Here is a 24,432-nt window from a genome sequence, read left to right as displayed (position 1 = left end):
TCTATCTTCTGCCGTGGTCGGGCTTTGAGTCTTACTCAATTTCATACCTTGTAACACAGGCAAGAACTCTTTCTTTGACTGTTCCATTTTGAACTACTTCAAAATCTTGTTAAGGTATGTACTCATTGAAAAAACTTATCAAGCGTCTTGATCTATCTCTATAGATCTTGATGCTCAATATGTAAGCGGCTTCACCGAGGTCTATCTTTGAAAAACTCCTTTCAAACACTCCTTTATGCTTTGCAGAATAATTCTACATTATTTCCGATCAACAATATGTCATTCACATATACTTATCAGAAATGCTGTAGTGCTCCCACTCACTTTCTTGTAAATACAGGCTTCACCGCAAGTCTGTATACAACTATATGCTTTGATCAACTTATCAAAGCATATATTCCAACTCCGAGATGCTTGCACCAGTCCATTGATGGATCGCTGGAGCTTGCATATTTTGTTAGCACCTTTAGGATTGACAAAACCTTCTGGTTGTATCATATACAACTCTTCTTTAATAAATCCATTAAGGAATGCAGTTTTGTTTATCCATTTGCCAGATTTCATAAAATGCGACAATTGCTAACATGGTTCGGATAGAATTAAGCATCGCTGCGAGTTAGAAAATCTCATCGTAGTCAACACCTTGAACTTTGTCAAAAACCTTTTTCCGACAAGTCTAGCTTTGTAGATAGTAACACTACTATCAGCGTCCGTTTTCCTCTTGAAGATCCATTTATTTTCTATGGCTTGCCGATCATCGGGAAAGTCAACCAAAGTCCACACTTTGTTCTCATACGTGGATCTCATGTCAGATTTCATGGCCTCAAGCCATTTTACGGAATCTGGGCTCACCATCGCTTCTTCATAGTTCGTAGGTTTGTCATGGTCTAGTAACATAACCTCCAGAACAGGATTACCGTACCACTCTGGTGCGGATCTTACTCTGGTTGACCTACAAGGTTTAGTAACAACTTGATCTGAAGTTTCATGATCATCATCTTTAACTTCCTCACTCATTGGTATAGACGTCACAGGAACCGTTTCTTGTGATGAACTACTTTCCAATAAGGGAGCAGGTACAGTTACCTCATCAAGTTCTACTTTCCTCCCACTCACTTCTTTCGAGAGAAACTCCTTCTCTAGAAAGGATCCATACTTAGCAACGAATGTCTTGCCTTCGGATCTGTGATAGAAGGTGTACCCAACTGTCTCCTTTGGGTATCCTATGAAGACACATTTCTCCGATTTGGGTTTGAGCTTATCAGGATGAAATTTTTTCACATAAGCATCGCAACCCCAAAATTTTAAGAAACGACAACTTTGGTTTCTTGCCAAACCACAGTTCATAAGGCGTCGTCTCAACGGATTTTGATGGTGCCCTATTTAACGTGAATGTAGCTGTCTCTAATGCATAACCCAAAACGATAGTGGTAAATTGGTAAGAGACATCATAGATTGCACTATATCCAATAAAGTACGGTTATGACGTTCGGACACACCATTACACTGTGGTGTTCCAGGTGGCGTGAGTAGTGAAACTATTTCATATTGTTTTAACTGAAGGCCAAACTCGTAACTCAAATATTTTACCTCTGCGATCATATCGTAGAAACTTTTATTTTCTTGTTACGATGATTCTCCACTTCACTCTGAAATTCTTTGAACTTTTCAAATGTTTCAGACTTTGTGTTTCATCAAGTAGATATACCCATATCTGCTCAAATCATCTGTGAAGGTCAGAAAATAATGATACCTGCTACGAGCCTCAATATTCATCGGACCACATACATCTGTATGTATGATTTCCAACAAATCTGTTGCTCTCTCCATAGTTCCGGAGAACGGCGTTTTAGTCATCTTGCCCATGAGGCACGGTTCGCAAGCATCAAGTGATTCATAATCAAGTGATTCCAAAATCCCATCAGTATGGAGTTTCTTCATGCGCTTTACACCAATATGACCTAAACGGCAGTGCCACAAATAAGTTGCACTATCATTATTAACTTTGCATCTTTTGGCTTCAATATTATGAATATGTGTATCACTACGATCGAGATCCAACAAACCATTTTCGTTGGTGTGTATGACCATAGAAGGTTTTTATTCATGTAAACAGAACAACAATTGTTCTCTAACTTAGATGAATAACCGTATTGCAATAAACATGATCAAATCATATTCATGCTCAACGCAAACACCAAATAACACTTATTTAGTTTCAACACTAATCCCGAAAGTACAGGGAGTGTGCGATGATGATCATATCAATCTTGGAACTACTTCCAACACACATCGTCACCTCGCCTTTTACTAGTCTCTGTTTATTCTGCAACTCCCGTTTCGAGTTACTACTCTTAGCAACTAAACCAGTATCAAATACCGAGGGGTTGCTATAAACACTAGTAAGTACACATCAATAACATGTATATCCAATATACCTTTGTTCACTTTGCCATCCTTCTTATCCACCAAATACTTGGGGTAGTTCCGCTTCCAATGACCAGTCCCTTTGCAGTAGAAGCACTTAGTCTCAGGCTTAGGTATAGACTTGGGCTTCTTCACTTGAGTAGCAACTTGCTTGCCGTTCTTTTGAAGTTCCCCTTCTATCCCTTTGCCCTTTTCTTGAAACTAGTGGTCTTGTTAACCATCAACACTTGATGCTCTTTCTTGATTTCTACCTTCGTCGATTTCAACATCGCGAAGAGCTCGGGAATTACTTTCGTCATCCCTTACATACTATAGTTCATCACGAAGTTCTACTAACTTGGTGATGGTGACTAGAGAATTCTGTCAATCACTATTTTATCTGGAAGATAAACTCCCACTTGATTCAAGAGATTGTAGTCCCAGGCAATCTAAGCACATGCTCACTAGTTGAGCGATTCTCCTCCATCTTTTAGCTATAAAACTTGTTGGAGACTTCATATCTCTCAACTCGGGTATTTGCTTGAAATATTAACTTCAACTCCTGGAACATCTCATATGGTCCATGACGTTCAAAACGTCTTTGAAGTCCCGATTCTAAGGCGTTAAGCATGGTGCACTAAACTATCAAGTAGTCATCATATTGAGCTAGCCAAACGTTCATAACGTCTGCATCTGCTCCTGCAATAGGTCTGTCACCTAGCGGTGCATCAAGGACATAATTTTTCTGTGCAGCAATGAGGATAATCCTCAGATCAACATTTTTCAACATAATATTTCTCTAGGAACATATCAAAACTAAACAGGGAAGCAACAACGCGAGCTATTGATCTACAACATAATTTGCAAAATACTATCAGGACTAAGTTCATAATAAATTTAAGTTCAATTAATCATATTACTTAAGAACTCCCACTTAGATAGACATCTCTCTAATCATCTAAGTGATTACGTGATCCAAAGCAACTAAACCATGTCCGATTAACACGTGAGATGGAGTAGTTTCAATGTTGAACACCACTATGTTGATCATATCTACTATATGATTCACGCTCGACCTTTCGGTCTCTGTGTTCCGAGGCCATATCTGTATATGCTAGGCTCGTCAAGTTTAACCTGAGTATTCCGCGTGTGCAACTGTTTTGCACCCGTTGTATTTGAACGTAGAGCCTATCACACCCGATTAACACGTGGTGTCTCAGCACGAAGAACTTTTGCAACGGTGCATACTCAGGGAGAACACTTTTATCTTGAAATTTTAGTGAGAGATCATCTTATAATGCTACCGTCAATCAAAGCAAGATAAGATGCATAAAGGATTAACATCACATGCAATCAATATAAGTGATATGATATGGCCATCATCATCTTGTGCTTGTGATCTCCATCTCCGAAGCACCGTGCTTGTGATCTCCATCTCCGAAGCACCGTCATGATCACCATCGTCACCGGCGCGACACCTTGATCTCCATCGTAGCATCGTTGTCGTCTCGCCAACTTATTGCTTTTACGACTATCGTTACCGCTTAGTGATAAAGTAAAACTATTACATGGCGATTGCATCTCATACAATAAAGCGACAACCATATGGCTCCTGCCAGTTGCCGATAACTCGGTTACAAAACATGATCATCTCATATAACACATTATATCACATCATGTCTTGACCATATCACATCACAACATGCCCTGCAAAAACAAGTTAGACGTCCTCTACTTTGTTGTTGCAAGTTTTACGTGGCTGCTACGGGCTTAGCAAGAACCGTTCTTACCTACGCATCAAAACCACAACGATAGTTTGTCAAGTTGGTGCTGTTTTAACCTTCGGAAGGATCGGGCGTAGCCACACTCGGTTCAACTAAAGTGAGAGAGATAGACACCCGCCAGTCACCTTTAAGCAACGAGTGCTTCGAACGGTGAAACCAGTCTCGCGTAAGCGTACGCGTAATGTCGGTCCGGGCCGCTTCATCTCACAATACCGCTGAACCAAAGTATGACATGCTGGTAAGCAGTATGACTTATATCGCCCACAACTCACTTGTGTTCTATTCGTGCATAGCATCAACGCATAAAACCAGGCTCTGATACCACTGTTGGGGAACGTAGTAATTTCAAAAAAATTCCTACGCACACGCAAGATCATGGTGATGCATAGCAACGAGAGGGGAGAGTGTTGTCCACGTACCCTCGTAGACCGACAGCGGAAGCGTTATCACAACGCGGTTGATGTAGTCGTACGTCTTCACGATCCGACCGATCAAGTACCGAACGCACGGCACCTCCGAAGTTCTACACACGTTCAGCTCGATGACATCCCTTAAACTCCGATCCAGCCGAGTGTTGAGGGAGAGTTTCGTCAGCACGACGGCGTGGTGACGATGATGATGTTCCACCGACGCAGGGCTTCGCCTAAGCTCCGCAACGGTATTATCGAGGTGTAATCTGGTGGAGGGGGCACCGCACACGGCTAAAATATCGTATATCAAGTGTGTCCATGGGGTGCCCCCTGCCCCCGTATATAAAGGAGCAAGGGAGGAGGAGGCCGGCCCTAGGAGGGGGCGCACCAAGTGTGGAGTCCTACTAGGACTCCCTAGTCCTAGTAGGATTCCACCTCCCATATGGAATAGGAAAAGAGGAAGGGAAAAAGAGAAGGAAGGAAGGGGGCGCCCCCCTTCCCTAGTCCAATTAGGACCAGACCAAGGGGAGGGGTGCGGCCACCTTTGAGGCCCTTTTCCTTCTTTCCCGTATGGCCCAATAAGGCCCAATACGTATTCCCGTAACTCTCTGGTACTCCGAAAAATACCCGAATCACTCGGAACCTTTCCGAAGTCCGAATATAGTCGTCCAATATATCGATCTTTACGTCTCGACCATTTCGAGACTCCTCGTCATGTCCCTGATCTCATACGGGACTCCGAACTCCTTCGGTACATCAACATACATAAACTCATAATAAAACTGTCATCGTAACTTTAAGCGTGCGGACCCTTTGGGTTCGAGAACTATGTAGACATGACCGAGACACCTCTCCGGTCAATAACCAATAGCGGGACCTGAATGCCCATATTGGCTCCCACATATTCTACGAAGATCTTTATCGGTCAGACCGCATAACAACATACGTTGTTCCCTTTGTCATCGGTATGTTACTTGCCCGAGATTCGATCGTCGGTATCTCGATACCTAGTTCAATCTCGTTACCGGCAAGTCTCTTTACTCGTTCCGTAACACATCATCCCGCAACTAACTCATTAGTCACAATGCTTGCAAGGCTTATAGTGATGTGCATTACCGAGTGGGCCCAGAGATACCTCTCCGACAATCGGAGTGACAAATCCTAATCTCGAAATACGCCAACCCAACAAGTACCTTTGGAGACACCTGTAGAGCACCTTTATAATCACCCATTTACGTTGTGACGTTTGGTAGCACACAAAGTGTTCCTCCGGTAAACGGGAGTTGCATAATCTCATAGTCAGAGGAACATGTATAAGTCATGAAGAAAGCAATAGCAACATACTAAACGATCGTGTGCTAAGCTAACGGAATGGGTCAAGTCAATCACGTCATTCTCCTAATGAGGTGATCTCGTTAATCAAATGACAACTTATGTCTATGGCTAGGAAACATAACCATCTTTGATTAACGAGCTAGTCAAGTAGAGGCATACTAGTGACACTCTGTTTGTCTATGTATTCACACATGTATTATGTTTCCGGTTAATACAATTCTAGCATGAATAATAAACATTTATCATGATATAAGGAAATAAATAATAACTTTATTATTGCCTCTAGGGCATATTTCCTTCAGCAACAGCCAGATGGCTTTGTGATAGATGGTGAGGAAAGAAAGGTGTGTAGGTTGCTGAAGCAAGCACCTAAGCAATGGCATGATAAGTTTAATACAACTCTGACATCTGTTGGCTTCGTTGTTAATGAAGCTGACAAATGTGTATACTATCGCCATGGTGGGGGCGAAGGAGTTATACTGTTCTTGTATGTTGATGACATACTGATATTCGGAACAAACCTCAAAGTTATTGAGGAGGTCAAGTCGTTTCTATCTCAGAACTTTGAGATGAAAGACCTTGGTGTGGCTGATGTTATCTTGAACATCAAGCTACTGAGAGAAAATGAGGGTGGGATTACACTTCTGCAATCCCATTATGTTGAGAAGGTGTTGAGTCGTTTTGGATACTCGGACTGCAAACCATCTCAAACACCATATGATCCTAGTGTGTTGGTTCGAAAGTTCGAAGGCACGGCTAAGGATCAACTGAGATACTCTCAAATCATTGGTTCACTCATGTACCTAGCAAGCGCAACGAGGCCTGACATCGCGTTTGCTGTGAGCAAACTGAGCCGGTTTGTTTCCAAGCCGGGTGATGTGCATTGGCATGCTATTGAGAGAGTTATGCGCTATTTGAAGGGTACTATGAACTACGGACGTCACTATACGGGATACTCGTCGGTACTTGAAGGGTATAGTGATGCGAATTGATCTCTGATACTGATGAGATGAAGGCCACGACTGGGTATATGTTTACTCTTGGAGGTGGCGCTGTTTCCTGAAAGTCTTGCAAGCAAACGATCTTAACGAGATCGATAATGGAAGCAGAATTAACAGCATTAGACACATCTGGTGTCGAAGCAGGATGGCTTTGAGATCTTTTGATGGACTTGCCATTGGTTGATAAACCGGTTCCGGCTATCCTTATGAACGGTGACAATCAGACTGTCATCACCAAGGTGAAGAGTTTAAAGGACAACATGAAGTCCAACAAACACATAAGAATGAGATTAAAAGCTGTCAGAAAATTAAGAAACTCCGGAATGATAGCGTTGGAGTATGTCCATACGGCTAAGAATCTGGCAGATCCCTTTACAAAAGGGCTATCACGTGTTGTGATAGATAGTGCATCAAGGGAGATGGGTATGAGACCCACATGAGTTGCCATGGTGGTAACCCAACCTATGTGATCGGAGATCCCGTGAAGTAGGACCTGGGAAAACAAGCCAGTGGTGAACTGAGGAGAGTAACTATACTAACCAGTCCGCTGGAGATGCAATACTCTCGATACTGTATGGTAGGATGACTACTGTCTTAATGTGTTCTGAAGCTTATATATGCAAGATGTTATCCCACAGAGCGATCTTTGGAGGAATACACCTATATGAGCCCGACTGCTGGTCACAGTCTATGGGATTGGGGTGATCTCTAGTAAACTCATGAATAGGCCAGGAGTGTGACTTATATGCTCCACCCGAGGGGTCAGCCTTCGGCAGCCTAGTACCAGACTACCAGTAAGACATGTGGTGAAACTTCTTTACGCGAAACCGACAATTCAAGGCATAGTCCATTGTTCAGTTGTGAAGGAGTGTAGCTACTTGCACTAGGTGAAGCTCAACCTTCACAAGTCTTCACTGAAACACTGGTATATCGAAACAGCAATTGGAACAGAGGACACAATGGGCCCTCGAGATCTGGTGGGGATTGCTGAAATTTGAGATGGGCTCTAGGCCCATATAGCAATTTCTGAAAAATCTCTAAGGGCCCATGTGGGTTTATTGGCACTAGGTGGAGTGGGAAGTTTAGTCCCACCTCGGAAGTGGAAGAGGAGTTGGACCTCCTTATAAGGGCTTCTCTTCTACATGCTATTGGAGCTTGAGAAGAGATGAGGCCCTCGCACACTTCTCCTCCGTCGCCCGCCTCGCCGCGCCGCGCCGCGGGTTGCGGGATTGAGCCGAGCTCACACCTATGCGCTTATTTTTTGCCAGTCACTAACGGAGAGTTCTCTGACAGCTGGGTCACGATCTGAGACGTCGGATCTTGGGCTGTCACGGACTCGGACGTGGGTCGAGTCCACATCTCTGCACGCGCCTGCGCCTATATAAGTGTGTCGTGCCTCCTAACCCTAGCCGCAACGAACAGATCACATCTGCTCCACGCGCACGCCCACCGTCGTTCCTTTGCTTCTGCTGCCGCCGGTGACTCCATCCCGTCCGCCGCGTACATGGTCGACGAAAGAGCAGGTCTCCGAAACCCCGTCTCTCCGGTTCCTGTACGGGAGAAAGGCGAATAGGTTTTTGGGAAGCGACTACGCGACTGCTCGCCGTTCGTCTACTTCCTCTACGTCCGCGTCGTCCTCGTCATCACCATGTCCATCGACGCCGAACGTGCCGCCGCCGAGAAAGCTGAAGCCGGCAAGAAGGCCACTGAGGACGCTGCTGCCGCCACCACCGCCGCAGCGTCTGCATGGCCTACTGGAGGGTATAACGCGTTTATCCCGCTCCTGTTTATTTTCGTATTAGCAGTACTAGCAGTATGTGTAGATTTGTCTACTGTTTGCTTTGTACGTGCATGTTTAGATCAGAGTCAGTACGTCATCAATTCAGTCAGTGCCATGCTAGTGATTTATCTATGGATTAAATTAGTCGAAAAATTACCTATTTACTCAGCACTAGCTTTTGGTCGCAACCACACAACAAACGTTTGCGTGTGTTTTGCTAAGTTCAAATGAGCCAAGCTAAACGTAGCCTAGCTATGCAGGGGCCGCCAGAGGCAAACGCACTCACTGCACACTGGTAGTCCAAACTAGAAAACAAAACGGCCATTGGCTGCTACGACTCTTTCTTTCCCCTTCGCAAGGCTACTAGGGTCAAGGCTTCATCCCCTCGATCACGACGAGTCCATGGATTCGTCTTCCCTTTGACGACCGCTCCGACGATCTGTGGCGGGGAGGGGAATCTTGATGCCTCGACTTCGACTAGTAGATATGTTAGGCTTTTAGTCCTCGTAGGAGCAGCACTTGGGCGGATAACCCCGCTTCTTCTCCAATTCAGTCTTTCAGGCACCGATCCTCCTTAAGTTTGTCTGCCTTGACGAAGTCGATGTAACCCTGACATGGATTCCTTTTGGTTCCGGGGGCGACGAGGTTAGGATTCCTTGCCATGCGCACGCAAGGGCAAGATTTTTGTGTGAGGTTTTTCGGATCGATTCAAGGGTTCAATAATGACAACTATGGTTTTGGGGTGACAATCCATAGGGGAACCTGCACAAACTCCCGACTGTCATCAACTAGGCGAGTCTGACTTCAATACGGAAGCGGCGACAACGACACGTCATTGGCTCGTTCTGATGGCAGCAATGGTCGTTCCATGGTCCAGGGGCTTTGATGTAATTTTTATTATATATTAAATGTTTTGTACTTTTGATAATTTTTTATAATAAATCTGACTTTTCAAGAAAATAGAGAACAATATACAGTACTATATTACGATGAACAATAATAGAAACTTAAGTTTCTTTTTTGAGAAAAAGCAAAAAGCAAGAAATTTAAGTTTTTTTAGGGGAACAAGCAAGATATGTAAATTTTCTTTGGAGCAAAAGGGAAAAAATTATTTAACTTTTTTTAAAACAAGAAAATTAAGTGCGCTTCTTTTGAGTTAAAATTAAGCGCACTCTTGAAAAAGCACAATTAAGTGTGCTCATGTTTTTTTCGCCGTACCTTCATTTAGGCTTTTTTTTGTTGTTGTACCTGGATACTACATGCACAACTAAAGGGAGAAAATCTAGTGCACCAGTGCTTGTGGTGCTACTGGTGCATATTTTAACTTGTTCAAACATTTGGAATTTATTTTAGCAAAATCACAGAACATAAATGCAGGCTGTCACAAAATTCGAAATATAGCTCAAAATAAAAAAAAGCCAAATTCAACACTAAATAGTACATAACATAAGTTGGGCTTTAGGTTTTGCCCAATGTCACATTGATTTCAAAATTTTCATTTTTTTCTCAAGAAATGTTTCAAATTTTGATATGATTTTTTTGACAACATACATTGATGTCGTGTCAATGTTCTAGATCTTTTTCTGATTTTTTTAAATATATTACGGCATTCGGTGCACCATAAGTTTTTCTTTGAGACATAAAAAAAAGTCCATAAGGACTAGCACGCAGGAAATATTTTTATAGAAGAAACCCACAGGGTGAGATCGCGAAAATTCGCTCTTGATGGGAGTCAAACCCTGGTCTGCGAGGAAACACCACTGTGTCCTTGCCACTGGGCTACAGCCCAGTTTTCTTTTTTCGAGACATCACAAGTGTGTGCACTGGATACATATTCCCCACAACTAAAGCCTGATAGATCCTCTGCCCGGCCCATACTGGCCCAACAAGTGCCAGCCCGTCGTGGAAGAACTCGCCGTCTACCTCAGTCACTATACACACGCGCGCCGGAGCGAGGGAGCGCGCATGTCGCCGGCGGGCTGCGCCGTGCGGCCGGCCCGATTCCCATCAGTACCTGGACAGGGCTTACCGCCAACCCGTGGCAAGTCCTCAACGCTGCAGGCCGCACCCGATTCCGCCGTCGGAGGGGCTCGATCTCGCCGGTGGACCGCCTCTTCCACAACAAGGTGCGCAGCCGCCAAGTCCAAGCGCGCCTCCAAGTTCAGTTCATGGCGCACGAACGACGAGGCCGGCCGACGACAGCGACCCCGACCGAGAGGTTCAGCACCCGTCTCTGCTCCCTGGACCCCCCCCCCCCCCCCCCCCCCCCCCCCCCGCCCCCCTGCTGTGAATTGTCATGCGACCTTCGATTGAACTCAAATCCTTAGAATCAAGCTGGAATTTAATGATTGATTATGTTAAATGGTATAGAGATTTATTATGCTCTTCGGCGGATCTGTTGATCATAGATAAATGCCACTCTACTGTTTTAGTGTTCGTGTCTGCTCTATGTTAAAAAAATCGGGGAAAATCCTGCCAGTTAAGCTGGCTGATTAGTACGTTCTATATATTTAGTCATTTTTAGTGTTAATATATGTCACTCCGTGTGCATGATTGCTTCTCAACAAGTTCCAGAAAGGTTGTGAAATAGTATAATATACCACTTGTTATTCATGTATTAGAACTCAGTGTCCAAAGCTCAAAATACAAAAACAAATTGTTGTTTACTTGTGATGTTGATAAAACTGTAATGGTCTGCGCAATTGGTGATTTTTTCAAAATGTTTTCTATTTCCATGGGGATAAATTTATCTTATGCCTTATGTTCATGCGATTCAGTTCATTTGTTTTGAGTTGTGCAGTAGGGCAAAGCCCCACCCCCCTGTTATATTTATTTAAATTAAGATTACAAGGCTACAAGCAGAAAATAAATTGTACTACATGAGAACTATATTTGGAAGAAAAGAAACAAGGGCAAACAAATAAAGGGCCAACAAACACCCACACTACCAGCTGCCTAACCAGTCTCTGAATTGAGTAAGATGTCTTTGTTTTATCCTGTGGGCAACGACTGAAATTCATTTTAATTCGATAATTAGGTGGAAATTTTGAGGTCCATCGAAGGCATTTAGCAGATTCATTATGAACACATAGTCGGGCTTTTACTCCATTCTATAGCCATCAAATGCTTGATCTTTCACATGTCACATGATGGCAGTACCTTTTTTTTTAATCTTTTGCATGTCACATAATGGCGGTAACATTTGTGATGCAAGCTATGGATGTTGCATTTTTCTTAGGGAAAAGCAAATTTCACCTCTTTGCTGGGGAGCAATTTTTTCCAGCTTGGTTCTTGTTGTAGGGCACTCCAGTCCTGGTGTAGCTGTTCTTGAGTTCTTCCAGACTACACTACTGTTACAGCTTGCAGTTTTGGTAACTTGTCATCTCTTCAGATCAACCTTTGAAAGGGATTTCATATTTGTTAGTTCCGGTCACGAGGTGGGGTCATGGGGACCAGAGTATTTAGCCCGTGCACGGTACATTCTGAGTCGCGTGGTCTCAGATTAGACTACAATAGGTTGGATATTCACTCATTTTTTCATATATAATATGATTTCCTGGGAATTATTTATTGGTTACCCTTTTTCTCTAGTCTGGTCAGATTTTCAGACTTGACTTGGACATCTGAGAACAATTCTGAAGGAGTGTTACTCACTTGCACTCGGGAATTGTTGGAGATCATCTTGTATTGTAGTATTAACCGAAAAAGATTAATTCAACTTATTAGGTATCGTATTGGTACATGGAGGGGCTTACATGCGGTTTGATGAATCACTAACATGACATCTTGAGCTGAGGAATTAAAGGCGAGGATTCCATATAACAGTCTGGAGGGTGGCGAGGTAGTGCCTGAAGCTGAGCCGGATCATCGTGTTAACAAAGAAATATCATCTTCGCCGCTACAAACTGCATCAATTGCTCAAGTAACTACATGTTCATTAGTTGGATATCATTGCATGGGTGCTTTATTCTCTCTGATGTATCGGTGAATTGGCAAATATAAGGTACGCATCTCTGATTGCATGCATCTCTGAAGCTGCATCCCTTATCAGCATTCGCTCTCTGGGCTGTTGCATTGAGCAGGATATGCCAACACTCATGACAGAAACCAAGCATTCCTCAGTTCTTGTTCTTGCAGTGCCGGTGTCGGCTGCACCTGTATCATTTGCCTCTGTGTGTATCCAGATTGCTGGGTCGGCTATTTCCATGACTTTATTTGGAAGAGCGGCCTGAGCAAATTTATGCAGATTCAGTGAACCATTGAACTTGTCGTCTGTGGGGCTTCTTCCGGTGAACATCTCAAGCAACAATATACCGAGGCTATAAACATCACCAATAGGTGAGGCAGCAGATCCTTCACCGTACTCTGCATATTTGCAGCCATGATTGATCATTAACCGTATTTAGGAACATGAAACAGGCTAGGAGCAAAGAAAATAATGCAACAATGTTTGTTCCTAACCTGGAGCAATGTAGCCAATGGAACCTCGTACTCCTGTGGAGCTAGTTGAATTCAGCATGGTTTGGCTTGCATTCTCAGGAAGAACTCTTGCTATGCCAAAATCTCCAACACGTGCAGTCATGTCCTGTGCGAGGAGTATGTTGCTTGGCTTGATATCACAGTGGATGATCGGTGGTTGACAGTCGTTGTGAAGATAGTCCAGTGCATCCAGGATATCAACAGCAATGTCCAGCCGCTGAGCTAGGCTGAGCGTACTGCATGGAGCCCGCTCTTGGGATTTAGGATGAAGCCAGCTGTCTAGACTGTTGTTGGGCATGAGCTCAAAAACCAGAGCCTTGAACTCTTGACCTTGGGGGCTGATGCTTGCGCAACAGGTGATGATTTTTAGGATACATCGGTGACGCACTCTTCTCAAGGCCTCACATTCAACCTCAAAACTCTTGGAAGATCCTGATTGTTGGGGGTCAAACACCTTTACGGCCACACTTGTAGCTGTACCCTCATCATCCAAGGTGCATCTGTAAACAGCACCATATCTTCCTTTACCAAGTAAGTTGGCCTCTGAGAACTCATTAGTTCCGTTGAAAATTGCTTGATAAGACACTCTCTGATGTTTGTCAATAGTTAAAGGTAGCATATGAAACTTGTTACTTTCTTTGAGCTTCCTGTGGAGTAACCAAACAATAACAATAACTGAAACTAGTAGCATGAGTGACCCTGTTACTGTGAGAGGTACTACAAGAGACTTTTTGTGATTTCTCACAGGGTATAAGGAGGAACATGGAGCCAGGTGAAGCTGATGTACTCCACCACACAACTTACTGTTTCCTTGGACCCATTCATAGGTTAGGTTTCTAAAGACGCCCCCAGTTGGCACTTCACCTTCCAGATTATTGAACGACAAATCTAGCACCGACAGCAATGTCAAATTTTGTAGAACAGCTGGGATTGGCCCAGTCAAGTTGTTCTGTGCCAGATACAGCTCTTTCAAAGTGGCAATTCCATCGAAGGCATCGGGAATCGTACCGGACAACTTGTTCATTGACAAGCTTACTGTGGTGAGCCCCTTTATATTCTTCAAATTTGTTGGTATGCTTCCTTCAAACGAGTTATTATGCAATAACAGGTATTCCAGGACCGTGCAACTCGAGATACTTTCAGGTATCCTACCGCGTAACTGATTTCCTGATAGTACCAACCAATTAAGGTTAGTCAAGCTACCAACCTCTGATGGCAAGGGTCCAGAAAGGGAATTGTATGACAGGTCTAGTTGTATAGAAAGTGAAGACAGTTTGAAGATCTCTCTGGGAATGGAGCCATTCAGGCGATTTTTGGACATATCCAGAATGTTGAGGTCCTTGAGTTTCCCTAGGCTCGCTGGGATTGGTCCTTCCAGGTTATTATTGTACGCGAGGATCCAGTTCAACCTGGTGAGGTTCCCGACAGATGGTGGCACGAGGCCTGACAAGGCATTGTTGAACATGAAGAACATGACCAGGTTTGCTAGCTTCCCGATGCTCTCTGGAATAGCTCCTGACACGGAGGTATTTGCTACCTGCAGCACCTTCAGGCCTGCCAGATTGGAGATGTCTGAAGGGATTTCCCCTGAGATGTTGTTGTAGCCTATGAAAAACTTCTCGAGACTTGTTGAGAGGTTTACGACTGAACCTGGCAGCTGCCCTCTGAAGGAGTTGTTGTCGAGGGCCAGATACTGTAGCTGGGTGCAGTTTGCAAGCGAATCCATGAACTCCCATCCCCTGCTGTTGTCTGCTTCAAGCTTGTTGCCAGCCAGCTCCAGGTACCGCAGGTCCTGCGACCTCCCCAGCGTGCGAGGTACGTGGCCGCTAAACTGGTTCCACCCAAGGCGAAGTGCTGTGAGAGAGGAGAGGTTGGTGACTGAGTGAGGGATGGCGCCGCTGAATCTGTTCCGGGACAAGACAAGCTTTTCCATGGCCGGGAGCCTGTCGCCGATGTCGGCAGGGATGCTTCCTTGCAGCGTGTTCCCCTCAACCTGAAGGCTCCTCAGCAATGACAGGTTGTAGAGAGAGCTTGGGAGCGCACCGGAGAATCCGTTTGCGGAGAGATCGATGTGAGAGATGCTCCTGAGGCCTCTGAGTCCTGGTGGGATCGAGCCCTCGAGCTGGTTGATGGAGAGATCGAGGTGTTGCAGGAACGACAGGTTGGCTAGCGACGCTGGGACGGCGCCTGTCAAGCTGTTGTTCGTCAGCGAGACCTTCTTCAGGTTGGTCAGTGTATCACCGAGGCTGGACGGGATGAGCCCGCCGAGGTTGTTGCTGCCGAGGACCAGGGCCGTCATGCCGGTGCAGAGGCTCATGTTGTCAGGCAGCGTGCCGGAGAGTGAGTTATAGCTCAGGTCAAGCGTCTGGAGACGATGAAGGCGGCCAAGGCTCGCCGGGATGCCCCCATGGAACCAGTTGAAGCTCAGGTTGAGCGTCCGTAACGATGTGAGGTTCCCAATGGCCGCCGGGAGCATCCCAGCGAGCCCATGGGAGGACAGGTCCAGCGCCACCACCCTGCCGCTGCCGCCGCCACAGGTCACACCCTCCCAGCTGCAGAAGCTGGTGCTGCTGTTCCACGAGCGGAGTGGGCCAGAGCTTCCGCCCCTCCTGATACCCACCTTGAAAGCAAGCAAGGCGGCTCCATCATCATCATCATGGTTGCCAACACTGTCCCTCGCCGTGGCGATCACGAGGGTGAAGAGGAGGGACAACAAAAGCAACCTCACGGGGGGCATCTCGGCCATTTCTTCGGTTCGGTTTCGAACGTGGCAGTGGTTTGGAAGGTAGCAGAAGCAGCTGAATTCAGCAGGCCGAGGCTAGTAACCCAGGTGGCATTTTGGCTGATTTAGTCACAGAGGGGAGAGGTGTCACTTTCTTCCTCTCTGCCTGCTTTTTCTTCAGTTTTGACTTCATTGTCCTCTCTGTGTCACTAGCGTGTTCACTTTCTGTTGCTCTCAAGTCTCAAAGTGTCCACTTTCTGAAGCAAAAGATTCAATGTGGGTATTGACACGACATTGTTTTCCAATCCATTCATCAGGAAACTTCTCGCCATTTTCTCTTGAAGTAGGCCGCACCAAATTTTTTTTGTTCAGTCTATACTGTTCCTGCCCCCACCAAAGTTCATATATAATTTCCAGCGCGTGTTCATTATTTCCGGTGGTGATGATGTGTTCGTCTGCCTTGTACTCTCGCAGACTTTTTTTTGCAGACTTATCCCTGCACAAGTACAGAGTGCTCTGTTTCGTTGTTCCCCAGGTTTGTGAATGCCTTTAAGCTCCAAAGTACGAAAAGAGAGAGAGAGAGAGAGCTGATTATTATCACCCTATTTACATCACGCAACGGGTCATGAGGTAGATCATTTACTGCTTGAAGTCATCGTAAATTCTGTGTAAGACAGTAAAAGTGTAGAGCATTTCATAATTATAGAAAGTGAGAGGGGTGGGACTTGGATTCATAACTGTGTTATTAGCATTGAGCAATAAATATATCATATGGTTGACTTAACCTTTTCTTTTTCAAGACCAGACCAAATGGGGAGAAGTGAAGACCTGCTGTTAAGGAGACCCAGAAGGCCTGGAAACTCAACCCACAGAATTTGACCAATGTGGTTATTATTACTTTTGCGAAATCATTGTGGCTTAAGTTTGATCCACTGTGAGCTTGTATTTCATTTAAAGCTGCATATCTGAACTAAGTTTTTTGTGTGTGTGCGTGTGTGCAGGTTAGCTGAATCAAGCCATTAGAGACTGGACATTGTGTAGGTTAGCAAAATCAAACTATCATAGTATGTGTTTCTGTTGCTGGATTTATATGGCTAGTAAATGGCCTGGTAGAATTGTTTTTTATTTTCTTTTTGAAGCAAACCTGTAAGGATTTCTTATCACAGAGATTTTTTATAAAGTATACACTAGGGCCTACGAGGCAAAAGAATAAAAAGAATAGCATACAACATCTGGTAGAATTGTCATGTGAAAGGATATGCCTTTTTTTTAACCGGATATATGCTTAATTATTGTTTTACTGTAACAGGTTTGTTTTGTCAGGTGTTACTAGTAACAAAACTCTCTGCTTTCTCAGGTAAAGAAACTAGATCCGGCTATCTATCGGTTAAGAAAATTCATACATTAAAAAACGAATTTCACAAAATGTGCAAGAATTTTGGAAAAAGTTCACGAATTTGAAAATTCATGAAATAAAAAAGTTCATGAATTTGAAAAGGTGAAAAATTGATTTTTTCCCTTTTGCAAATTTTAAAAATAAAATTAATAAATAAAGGAAAAAATACAAGAAGAACTAAAAAAGAATTGAAAGGGAAAAAAAGCACGCGGAACATTCTAGTCACAAAATCGGCTGAAAATGAAGCTCAACGGGTACCTCTAACATGAGCCAGCCCAGTAGCATGGGGGCAGGTTGCTCGCGTCGACTCCGTGACACGAGTCTGGCCCATAGAGCACAGTCACAGCTAGCCACCGAAGCTCACGCCTGCTTTTTTTTAATTCGGTCTGTATATTTTTAAGTAGAAAAAATCACGAATTAAAAAAAATGTTTTTTTGCAAATACAGAAAATTTCCATGAATTATTATATTATTCATAAAATTTTAAAATATTCATGAATTGGAAATATTGTGCAAATTTAAAATGTTCATGAATTCAATAAATGTAGAAAATTCAAAAGGGATTCATGTAATTTTAAAAATAAAAAATTTAAAAACAAGATTTTGAAAAAATCTGTGAATTTAAAAACTATTTGGAGACTTAAAATAAAAGTTTTTTAAAATAAAAAATGTACATGAATTCAATTTTTTTGAAATTTGTGAAACAAAAAACAAAAAAAGAGAATAAAAATAAAAAGGAACAAAAAAAAGGAAAACCGGATAGAACAGTAAAAGAAAAGAAAACGGTTCAGGAACGTTCCCAAAACCGATCAGTGTGGTTTGCTCGCTTCGCCTCGATGTATAATGGGCTGGCCAGTCTGCCTACCGCTGGTGAGCGATGGTATGCAAACGATTGCTATGGCATAAGGCTTTTGCAATGAGCTGGAGAGCTATCTCAATGACGTGCAAGGACATGCCACCATGGTCAGCAAATACTATAATCTGAAGGAGTACGTGGAGTATGGGGAGCTGAAAGCGGAAGATGAACAGGGCGATTGGGCCAATAGTTCTTGTAGGCGTTGACCGAGGACGGAACTTGAAGCAATACCAACCATCTTTTGACGACACATGGACTACGGGAACGATTCTCCGAAAAATAACGCTTCTAGGAAGTGATCAATTGAACGGCGCACAATCGCGCCGTGTCAAGTCAAACTCCTACTTAAGTTTGGATCATATGTTTTCAACCCTGTATATTACATCGAACAATCTCCAAACAATACATTCGTCATCAATACAGCAATGCAGCACATCGCCGTGACACGACCAATTGACGTCGGGCCTAGGGTTTTCGCCCGGCGTAGCACGCCATTTCTTCTAGTGCAATAAATACTACAAGTTTGCCAAATTCACCTTGAAAAAATTCCATGTGCCAAATTTGTACGCTCCCCGTACAGAGGGAGTAGAAAATTAGCCACACCGAGCATCACCAACAAAACTATATGCTCGGTCAGACGGAATAAATGCCCTCGACGCGCACCGATGATGGTCCTCCATGCTGGTGCCGGAAGGAGGAAGGAAGCTTCCTCGCATCCAAGGGCACGTCAGAAGGAAGCGGATCGGGTGGAAGCAGAGACCCGCCTCGTCTTGTCAAGCTCCGTGCCGCAGGACATCCTGCCCTGTCACCGGCGCACCGCCCTTGGCCGCAGCGGCGTCGGCGGCAGCCACATCGACGCGCACCTCGGGACGGGCCTCGGCGTCGTCCGGCGCCTCGACGGCGGCGCGGCACAGGGGGCACGTGGAGTTCCCGCGGAACCAGGCATCGATGCACTCGACGTGGAACCGGTGGCCGCACCGCGGCAGCGCGCGCGCCTCCTCGCCGCGCTCGAACTCGGCGAGGCAGACCGCGCAGTCCCCGGCGCCGGCGGCCGCGGCGACCACGGGAAGCGCGCGGAGCACCGCGGGGTCGAGGGGGTCGAGCCCCCGCGGCGAAGGCGCCTCGCCGGAGATGGGCAGGCTGCGTCGGTCGCGCGCGCGCTGGCGCCGGCCGCTGTTGTAGAGGTGCAGCGCGACGAGGGCCAGCAGGACGCCCGCGAACGCCCCGGCCGCGACGAACAGGACCTTGCCGGCAGTGGCGTAGCTCGACGGAGCCTCCACCTCCACCTCCACCACCGGACCGGTGACGGGCTTAGGCGCATGCGGTGTCGGTGGAATTGGGTCGCATCCGCGGAGTTTGCGGCGGCGGCGGCGGCATGGGTCCTCGCCGGCGTATTCGCTGGGGTGCGCGCCCATGGCCACGGCACGTAGAATAAATAGATCGTAGCAGCACGCCCAACAAAGCAAAAAAGAAAGACCGTAGCTAGCTCAGCTGCACGCCGCGCTTCACTTGTGTTTTGGAATTGGATTGGTTTGTGTTGGTGCACACACATACTTATAGATGTGAAACATGACGAAGATATCCTCGCTGATGCGGGGAGAGAGAAGGTTGGATCGAGGTGCATTTTTGGGTTTTTGATTAGATGATGATTCTGGCGTGTCATGCGGGGCACGCAGGCTGGGGAGACTCGTTCGACTGACTTTGAATAATTCCACGATTGAGAGGGACTATGATACTTACTCTCTCTGTTCCATATAGTTATCGATGAAATGAATGTATGTAGACATATTTCAGCGCTAGATACATCCGTTTGAGCGACAACTAATATGGAACGAAAAAAGTATGAGACTGGAGACTGAACTGCGAGGCAGCGGGCAAACTCGCTCCTCACGGTCTCTGCCTTCGCCCCCTAGACTAGACTTTGGAGTCAATTGTACGGCTCAGAACAGCACCAAAGTTCCAGGAAAACACCCCGGACACGTCATTGTATTTCAGATCTGACAACTCCATATGACTAAGACGTCGGAGGAGGAAACCATGCGTGTCATCCACGAACCACGAGCCCAACACACGTTTCATCCCACGTCATGTAATACTAGGATTAAATACTAATGGCTGTAAAAAACTCGTAATTAGTTAGTTTTTCAGGCCTAGTCTAATTCATGCAGTTACACGTTTCCGCGTATGCAACAAAGCCCAACTAAATGAGCCCATGATCAGGCCATATTTTCCATCTCGTTGCCCCTTGACCTAGCGGCTAGCGCCGCACGTCGTTTCGGATGGATCGGCTGATCGACGTGGTGATTTTTCGCTTCATTCGCGTATGACTGGCCGCCGCCGTCGTCCATCGATTCTACGCTAGTCGCCGGGCTGTAGGAGACACGCACACTGCCAGCTACCGGGGCTCTAGTGTGCTACGGTGTTAGTCATGGCTGCTCTATCTCGATTGCTTCTGCGGAGTTGCTGTGTTCTCAATTTCACCATTGCTCTACTTGATCTGCGCTCTAAATCTGAAGGTACGTATATCGGTACACAGATTATAAGTAGTAGCTAGTTCATTTCTGTATGGATTACAATCTACTGGTTCAGTTTTCTTCATATGAGCTCTACAGCCAATAGATTAATTCACTAATGGGGTGTGTATCTTTTTAACGTGCTTTTACTAATTTTGAGCTGTCTAATTTTTTCTTAAATCTCATTAAGTTATTTGCACATTAGTTAGCATGTAATTCATTCTTGAAAGTGCAATCGAAGATCTACTTTAGTCTCTGTGATTAATATGTGGTAGATGCCAACACATAAAAAGTGTGAGAGGCGAGATGAGTATGGTTTGATGATGTCAATTCAAAGACATAGGAAAATGGCCGAGATAAAAATATGCACATTCTAATTAATTTTTTTTGATATGAGACAAGAACAGAGGGGAAGACACAAACAATAACTCAGACTTGATATATTTTGATGGTCTATTTTTTATGGAATCATATTATTTCCTGCCCCCCTCAAGTTTAAATCCTGGCTCCGCCCCCTCTACGTTCCCCAGATAGGGGTCCCTCGAGCGGGGCACGTTGGTAGTTGCAGACTTTGATGTTGGTTACTATGACCACATTAGCACTGTCACTTTCTAGAATTAACCTGTCCTGAGCAAAACGGAGAACTGGATTCGCCTGGGCCTCCTCTTCCTCCGAACAGATGAGATACCGAGATTTGTTCGCCCGGGGCCAAGACTGTTCAAATCCTGCACCAGTTTCTTCCCCTTGGTCATAATAACTGTTCTGATTCTCCTTCCAGATTGTGACCGAAGCAACAGTCGTTATAAGCCAGCCAGTTTGTGAGGGCTTTTGACGTGAACTGGTCACTCTTCGCCTAGAGCCAAACCGTAGAATCTTGACTAGTGCTTCAGAATCTCATTAGCGTCCCCAGCCCAGAATTTTTTTCGCACCAGTGGCTCATTCCACTATTTACTAGTAGTAGTATCCGACGACAACAATTGGTGCCCACACCGGAGCCGGGATCGTTTCCTGCTACCTTGGATTTTTAGAGGGGTGGGATTTGGATTCATAACCTTTTGTATTTGAGTTTAATCTCTTAACATTAAGCGATGAATATATCATTCGCCTGACTTCTGTATTTTTCAAGATGAATTGACGAGAAGGAGAACCAGAGGACCTAGAAATTCATTCCACATACTTCAATATGCATGCACTTAGAGCAATTCCAACGCGCCCGCTCAAATGGACGCGCGCTGTCCGCTTTTGTATATTTGGGTCAACCGACCGCTCGTCGTCCGTCCACTTTTACGTTTGGGTCAACCGTGCGCCCAACGCGAAGACCATTTCATGTCCGCATAGAATTTTAAAAAGGCCCGCGGTCATAGATCATGCCAAACTAGGGTTCTACCGGGTCTAGGCCGGAGGTTGTAGGGGAAGGAGGGAGCTGGTCGTGGACAAACACGCGGACGCTAGCGGCTGGGCGCCGTCGTGCGCGAGGAGGCGGCGGCTTAGTGAGAGATGGCGCAGGAAAGGAGGCGGCTAGGGTTAGGTCTCCCGGCTCCCTAAGAAAGCCGAGCAAATATGATTGCTTCTTGCTTAATTCCAAAACGGATCCTTACACGAGTTTATATAATCATCCTATTAAGATAATTGGGCTAAGCCCCTAATAACGATAAGATAGACTGGGCCACAACTAACTGGGCTAAGCCCCTAATATGCCGGTCATAACATTTCTCCCCGCTGCACAAACAACTCGTCCTCGAGCTGGAAGGCGGGGAAGCGCTTGCGGAACTCCTCGAGGTGATCAACCGTCACCAAACACCTCCGCGGCAGCTGGGGCGGGCAGGTCGCCGAGCCCGGCTGCGGCGGCCTCCTCAATGTAATCTGCACCCTCCAGGTAGAAGAGTCGCGAGCAGACGTGGCCGGGCACGTAGGGCTCGTCGCAATTGAAGCACAACCCTTGGCGGTGACGCTCGAGTTGCTCGGCCATGGCGAGCCGGCGGAACGGGCGCGCCGCAGTCGCGGCGAGGGGTGCCACGGAAGCCTGAGCAGGCCGGCCCTGCGCGGGAACGTCCGGCCAGGGTGGCGGCCCAGCGCCCCGGGACGGTAACGTCTGCTGGATGGCCCCCGCGCGGTGCTCGAACGCGCGGGCATAGTACATGGCCGTCTGGAGGTCCTGGGGTCCCTGTAGCTCCACGTCCACGCGGATATGATCCGGCAGACTGCCGACGAAGAGCTCGGCCCGCTAGCGAGCCGTCACGCCGGGCGCGTGGCACGCCAAGGCCTGAAGGCGGTCGGTGAAGTCCTGCACCGTAGAGGTGAAGGGGAGACGACCCAACTCCGCCAGCCGGCTCCCGTGTATCGGCGGCCCGAAGCGAAGGAGGCAGAGCTCCCGAAAACGCTCCCATGGAAGCATGCCGCCCTCGTCCTGCTCGAGAGCGTAATACCAAGTATGTGCGCCGCCTCGGAGGTGATATGAAGCGAGCCAGGTGCGGTCCGACGCGAGCGTGTGTTGCCCCCGGAAGAACTGGTCACACTGATTAAGCCAGTTGACGGGGTCCTCGGTGCCGTCGTAGGTGGCGAAGGCGAGCTTGGCGAAGCGCGGCGCCGTCTGGGTATGACCGCCGTGGGCTACGGCTCGGCGGTGCGGAGCAGCGGCACCGGGTCGGTGATCACAGCCCCCCGGTGGAACGGCGGCGCGGCGAGGCCAACGTAGGGGCCCGTGGAGTGGGAGGACCCGCTGTACTGCGCCTGCTGTGATGGCACGTGCGGCGGTCCCGAGGCCATCCTGTAGACTGGCTGAGACGATGACTCGGTCAACCAGGTCGGTAGCGGGGACGGCGAGGGTGGAAACCAGACCTGGTGGATCGGGACTCCCGCCGGCGCAGTCGATGCGGGGTCAGAGCTGACCGGCGGTGGCAGCTGCAGCTGCAGCGAAGCACCAAGCGCGGCGGAGGCCGCCAGGAGCGATGGCTGCCACTACAGCCAGGGCGGGGCGGTGGTGGCGGTGGATGGCAGCTGCAGCGGCCCGGCGAGCGCGGCGAAGGCTGCCTGGTGCGGCGGCGATGGCCGGTGCAGCCGGGTGAGGCCCGTAGGACCCGGCCAAGAACAGGCAGATCTCTTGGACCGCCTGGGTTAGGTCCCGCAGCGCCTCGGACACCTCCTCCGGGGTGAGGACGGCAGGGGCGGGCGCAACGGAGGATCCCGGTGCGGGCAGGAGCGGGGCGACGGTCGTGGTGGTCGCCGGAGGCGACGAGGTGACCGGCAGCGGAAGAGCTTGGGCGGCGATGAAGACATGATCAAACCGAAGCTAACTGATACCATACTAGTAGAAATTAGGGTTCTATCGGGTCTAGGCCGGAGGTTGTAGGGGAAGGAGGGAGCTGGTCGTGGACGAACACGCAGACGCCGGCGGCTAGGCGTCGTCGTGCGCAAGGAGGCGGTGGCTAAGAGGGAGATGGCGCAGGGAAGGAGGCGACTAGGGTTAGGTCTCCCGGCTCCCTAAGGAAGCCGAGCAAATATGATTGCTTCTTACTTAATTCTAAAACGGATCCTTACATGAGTTTATATAATCCTTCTACTAAGATAATTGGGCTAAGCCCCTAATAACGATAAAATAGGCTGGACCACAACTAACTGGGCTAAGCCTCTAATATGCCGGTCATAACACTTGACTACTGCTTCAGAATCTCGTTAGCATCCCCAGCCCAGAAAATGTTTCGCACCAGTGGCTCATTCCACTATTTACTAGTAGTATCCGACGACAACAATT

At 46.8% G+C, this 24,432-nt stretch overlaps 2 protein-coding genes, 1 long non-coding RNA gene and 1 pseudogene across 4 annotated transcripts; 1 reads left to right on the top strand and 3 right to left on the bottom strand.

Annotated features, from left to right (window-relative positions):
• Positions 1–10,321: 10,321 nt before the first annotated feature.
• LOC120976431 (uncharacterized) lies at positions 10,322–16,260 on the top strand. 2 transcript variants are annotated; one of them, XR_012204190.1, is made up of 5 exons: positions 10,322–10,934; positions 12,443–13,054; positions 13,136–13,726; positions 13,943–14,235; positions 14,304–16,260. It is a non-coding gene; the product is annotated as an uncharacterized lncRNA (long non-coding RNA). The 2 variants fall into 2 exon arrangements; XR_012204189.1 differs by having other exon boundaries at positions 10,325–10,934; positions 13,943–16,260.
• Positions 12,412–15,941, bottom strand: LOC109750930 (uncharacterized). The gene is made up of 2 exons (XM_020309853.4): positions 13,178–15,941; positions 12,412–13,081 (listed from the first exon to the last, which is right to left on the bottom strand). The coding sequence occupies exons 1-2, from the start codon at positions 15,939–15,941 to the stop codon at positions 12,681–12,683; spliced, it is 3,165 nt and encodes a 1,054-aa protein (XP_020165442.1). The 3' UTR covers positions 12,412–12,680.
• Positions 16,261–18,513: 2,253 nt separating the features above from the next.
• LOC109750949 (RING-H2 finger protein ATL64-like) lies at positions 18,514–19,784 on the bottom strand (annotated as a pseudogene).
• A 3,121-nt stretch (positions 19,785–22,905) lies between these two features.
• On the bottom strand, positions 22,906–23,447 carry LOC109750938 (uncharacterized). The gene is made up of 2 exons (XM_020309861.1): positions 23,322–23,447; positions 22,906–23,271 (listed from the first exon to the last, which is right to left on the bottom strand). Exons 1-2 carry the CDS (start codon positions 23,445–23,447, stop codon positions 22,906–22,908), a joined length of 492 nt encoding a protein of 163 aa, XP_020165450.1.
• Between the last annotated feature and the right edge of the window lie 985 nt (positions 23,448–24,432).

The sequence above is a fragment of the Aegilops tauschii genome, chromosome 3, assembly GCF_002575655.3.
Source record: "Aegilops tauschii subsp. strangulata cultivar AL8/78 chromosome 3, Aet v6.0, whole genome shotgun sequence".
Classification (NCBI taxonomy): domain Eukaryota; kingdom Viridiplantae; phylum Streptophyta; class Magnoliopsida; order Poales; family Poaceae; genus Aegilops; species Aegilops tauschii.
Note: the sequence above shows the minus strand (reverse complement) of the source record. Positions and strands in the feature narration are given on the sequence as shown.